Here is a 4,597-nt window from a genome sequence, read left to right on the forward strand (position 1 = left end):
GCAGGAGGTCAGATTTGCATTTTGGAAAGAACACTGTGGGAGAGAAAAATTAGGAGAGGGAAATTGTCTAGATTCTAGAGCAGTAGCCCTTAAACCTGGTGTACATTAGAATCATCTGGAAAGCTGTTAAAACACAGATTGCTGGACCCCATTCCTGGTTGGTCAAGAGTAGGGCCTGAGAATTCGCTTTACTAACAAGCTTCCAGGTGGTGCTGACACCTCTGGTCTGGGGATCACACACTAGGAGAACCAGTGGCCTAGACCCTTGCCTCTGCAAGTATGGTTCAGGCACCAGAAGTCTTGGTGTCCTGTGAGCTGGTTAGATTCTCAGTGTCACCTTGGACAGACAGAATCAGAATCTCCCTTTCATGAGGTCTCCAAGTGATTCATATGCATGAGTCCTGCTTTATTGGACTATTTCACATTGGAGAGCAGAGGCCTGGCAGTCCAAAGCCCTGGGCATCCGTTCTGGGTCAGTGGGCAGCTTGCTATATGACCTCACACATACCAGCATAATAAGAAGCTGGGCCAACCCACGGAGAAGAGCACCTCTATCTGAGAGCCTCAGTTAAAAGTGGGGGGTATTTAGTCTTCAGGAAGCGTGTGCCATGCCATGGGGTTTGGTGCCCGGCCTTTCTATTGTAGATGGCTGGGCCTTTAAGAACAACGTGGACATCAGGACTCACCAGAATCTCCAGGACCGCCTGCAGGCAGCCCACCTATTGCTGGCCAGGAGTCCCCAGTGCCCTGTGGTGGTGGACACGATGGAGAACCAGAGCAGCCAGCTCTACGCGGCACTGCCAGAGAGGCTCTACGTGCTCCAGGAGGGCAGGATCCTCTACAAGGTGGTGACCGGGGACAGGGGCCTGGGGAAGGCAAGGGGCCCAGGGAGGGTAAGCACTTTGTGATTGGGAGGGGGCACCTCTGCTGCTACAGCACAAAAGCAGCCGCAGACAATATATATCAAGCAGACCTGGATTCAAATCATGTCCAGCCATATGCCAACCATGTGACCATGGGCAAGTCCTGTTACCTCTTGGAGCTTCACTTTCCTCTTCTGTAGAGTAGGGGGGCCAGGCTCGGTGCCTGTAGATCAGAGGCTAGGGTGCCAGCCACATACACCAGAGTTGGCGGGTTCAAATACAGCCCGGGCCTGCCAAACAACAATGACAACTACAACCAAAAAAATAGCCAGGCGTTGTGGCAGGGGCCTGTAGTCCCAGCTACTTGGGAGGCTGAGGCAAGAGAATTGCTTAAACCCACGAGTTTGAGGTTACTGTGAGCTGTGACGCCATGGCACTCTACTCAGGGCGACAGCTTGAGACTCTGTCTCAAAAAAAAAAAAAAAGAATGGGGGTGCTTGTCCCTACCTCAGAGGGGATGACATCATGCACGAATGAGAAAGTCCCTGGCATTTGGAGTGGCACTGCACCCTCCTGGCTGCCATCTGAGCCCAGGTGACCAGCCCAGTCCTGGTTTGCTTTTAAGTTGAGAGACAAAGAATGTTGTTTTCATTTACATTCATTTAATTTCATGAATGGGGGACCGACTTGCCCAAGGTCTTATGCTGGCCAAGGCTCAGATTTCAATTCTAAATCCACCCCCCATATGAAGGGCGGGAGGGGGTATAGGAGGCCCAAAGAGAGGGAGCCCTGTGGTGGTCTGACCTCCACAGGGGAAGCAGGGAAACGGGTCCTTCTTTCTGGGGATTACTTCCTCCAGAGACTTCCAGCCTGACCAGGTGAGGGAGGTATAGCCCCTGACCCTTTAGATACCGTTGGCCTCCCTTGAGAGGGTAGAAACTAATTTTTATAGCTACTGAATTTCAAGCCTTGGGAAGTAAATGAAACACAACCAGGTGGATGGTCCTGGGTCCACAGATCAAGATGGCCCCACTTATTCAGGCAAAATAAGCAACAGCTTACAAATGAACCCCCAGGGTGCCAAGGGTCACAGTATAAGAATTCGGGTCCTTTTTCTTTTCCTGTACCCTGTGACATGGTTCTAAGCATGTTGCCACAAGCTGGGCTGAGTCCCTACCCTGGGTTAGGTCCTGTGCAAACACTGGGAAGGCAAAATTGAATTGAATATGACCCGTGCCTTCCTCCAAGGTGCTCACAGTCTAGGAGACAAGGAAGAGTTACATCTCACACAGGCTGTTACAGTATCCCAGGTGCTGGGAGGCTCCAGAGCCAGAGTCAGCATACCTTTTCTGCACAGGGCCAGATTTTCAAATATTTTCAACTTTGTGGGCCAAAAATCCCTGCCGCAATGAATGATTCAGTTTTGCTGTTATAGCCCCCAAAGCAGGCACAGACGATATGTAAAGGAAAGGGTGTGAGGCGAGGGAACCGATTTGGCTCTCAGACTGTTTCCCACCGCTGGTGAAGGACAGGCTTCTCAGAGGAGGAAGCAATTGCTGGGGACTTGAAGGATAAGGAGCCGGCCGCAGGGTGAATGAAAACCATTGCAAATACAGGGACGGGAAGGCCCAAAGAGAGGCATATTAGGGGCATTCACGTTATAGGGACCAACGAACTTGGCCTTCATCTCAGGGCAAAGGAGAGTCCCTGAAGGGTTTTGAGGGAGGGAGAGGCATGATCAGCTCCAACTTAGTTCCCAACTATTGGGTGTAAAAGGGAATTGCAGGGAGCAGAGGCTGAGGACGGGGATGAAGAGGCTGATGGACGGCAGTGGGATTAGAGAGGCAGAGGTGGTTCTGGTGCAAAATGGGTAGAACTTGACATGAGGTCTGGCGGTCAGGACAGTCTGAAGGTCTGATTACGGAAGAGAAGCTTATCTGCATAGTCTCTCTCCGTCCAAAGCCCTATGTCACTTTACCTCCTCCAGGGTCCTCCTACTTCTCTGTCCAGTCTTCCTGTTGACTGTTGCTGCTACTCTACAAGCTCCCCTTGGGGATCTCATCTACCTCATGGTTGCTTCTGCCATTGACTGTGCTGTTCTGGCGACTCCCACATAGATATCATTTGCCTAGATCTTACAACTGAGCTTCAGACCTACACATATGTTTCTTGCAAGCTGGAAATTTAGGAATGCCTGATTCATTTCTCTTGCAGGGTAAATCCGGCCCTTGGAACTACCAACCAGAGGAAGTTCGTGCTGTTCTGGAAAAGTTCGACAATTAATCTGGACAGATCTCCCAATTCTAGGTGACCAAAAAGGGAACTCCTTGAGGCTTGGCTGTTTCCCCCAAGACAACTGGCTTTTACCTTTGACCTGTGTCCCCAGCTATATTACTAGCTCAGATTTTTCTAATCTAGCCTAACAACTCCCAGCTAGGGAGTGCAGGTCACCACACCCAATCAGGATTAATTGTTATGATCAAAAAGTAAAGTAACACTTGAGCCGTTGAGGCAAGTGAGCTGTTAAAGAAGGTATAACTTCACCCTGCTCCCACTGTGGGGACCACATTCACTGCACTCTGCCTCAGGTGAGGGAGCAGCTGCACTCCAGGGGCGTACTTCTGAGGTATGGACTCTCTCTCCGGCCACTCTGATACCGAGTAGTTCAATATGGCATCCCTTCCTGTAGGTGGATTCATTGCATTCAATTTGCATTTATGGAATTGATCATGTAGAGCACTAACTTGGTTTTTAGAACTAAGCGTAAAAAGAATTCCAGTTGTTAGGGAAGAGATGAGGAATTGGAAGAGGAGGGAATAGCAAAGAGAGAAGGCAATGATTCTTTCCTTGCCAAAAGATTTAAACCAGTCGATGGTTAGTGATGGGTGGGTTTCCATGGTGACGTGTCGCTAATTTTACCAGGGAAGAGGAGAATACTCACTTTATCATCGTGAGTATGTAACTGTGGCTCTCTGTACCATGGAATCTTCCACTATCCTCACTCATCAACAGAGTCCTTTAGAGGGGCAGATTGGCTTCCCAAAAGCATTACAACCTGGACCAAACCAGACGACAGGCACTGGGACTCACTTAAGTAGAAGCTCATCTCTGAATTTTCTGTTGCTCTGATTTCTTTGCAAGTCTCCTAGTAGTCATGAGGATAAGCATTGGCGTTTGCCTGTTTTAACTCTGCTTCTTTTCATATTTGTTTATGACGGCCACAGCCCAAAGTACACACAGCTGTGACTTGATTTGAAAGAAAATGTTATAAGATGCAGCAAGCTAATACAGAATGATTAAAATATATCAGGCTATTTGGGATGGCTTCAGTGTGATTTTTACATTTTCGTTTCCAATGTGCATTACCTTTCTGGTTTCATATAGCCCAATGTAATCTGATCAGCGAGACTACCATAACCTGGAAGGCCCTCATTGATGGGAAGAAGGCTCAATCTCTGTTTTACACGTCAAATGTGTTTTTTTTTCTTGTGAACTCTTGCTGGAAGGAAATGATTTTTCACATTAGAATCAAGCTACCTTCATAACGTGACTCCCCATTGACTTGGGAGACATTTTGCTGGGGTGAAAACACATTATCTTTGGCTCTGCTGTCATTACTACAATGTTAATATAATTATTATTACTTGTTGTTGTTGTTGCAGTTTGGCTGGGGCCAGGTTCCCCCACCCTTGGTATATGGGGCCGGCACCCTACTCATTGAGCCGCAGGCACCG

At 48.6% G+C, this 4,597-nt stretch overlaps 1 protein-coding gene across 2 annotated transcripts in view; it reads left to right on the top strand.

Moving 5' to 3' along the window:
- The window catches only part of DIO1 (iodothyronine deiodinase 1), a 15,668-nt gene extending 11,489 nt beyond the window's left edge, over positions 1-4,179 (top strand). Inside the window, exons 3-5 of one of the 2 annotated variants that reach the window (XM_012807211.2) lie at positions 646-845; positions 3,078-3,170; positions 3,786-4,179. In XM_012807211.2, coding sequence (XP_012662665.1) covers positions 646-845; positions 3,078-3,146 — 269 coding nt within the window. In that variant the 3' untranslated portion in view covers positions 3,147-3,170; positions 3,786-4,179. Of the gene's footprint in view, positions 1-645; positions 846-3,077 lie in introns of both variants that reach the window. The other variant, XM_003793144.3, reaches the window with a different exon arrangement.
- The last annotated feature ends 418 nt before the right edge of the window (positions 4,180-4,597 follow it).

Source organism: Otolemur garnettii, unplaced genomic scaffold (assembly GCF_000181295.1).
Source record: "Otolemur garnettii isolate 467f Iridium unplaced genomic scaffold, OtoGar3 scaffold00066, whole genome shotgun sequence".
Taxonomy (NCBI): domain Eukaryota; kingdom Metazoa; phylum Chordata; class Mammalia; order Primates; family Galagidae; genus Otolemur; species Otolemur garnettii.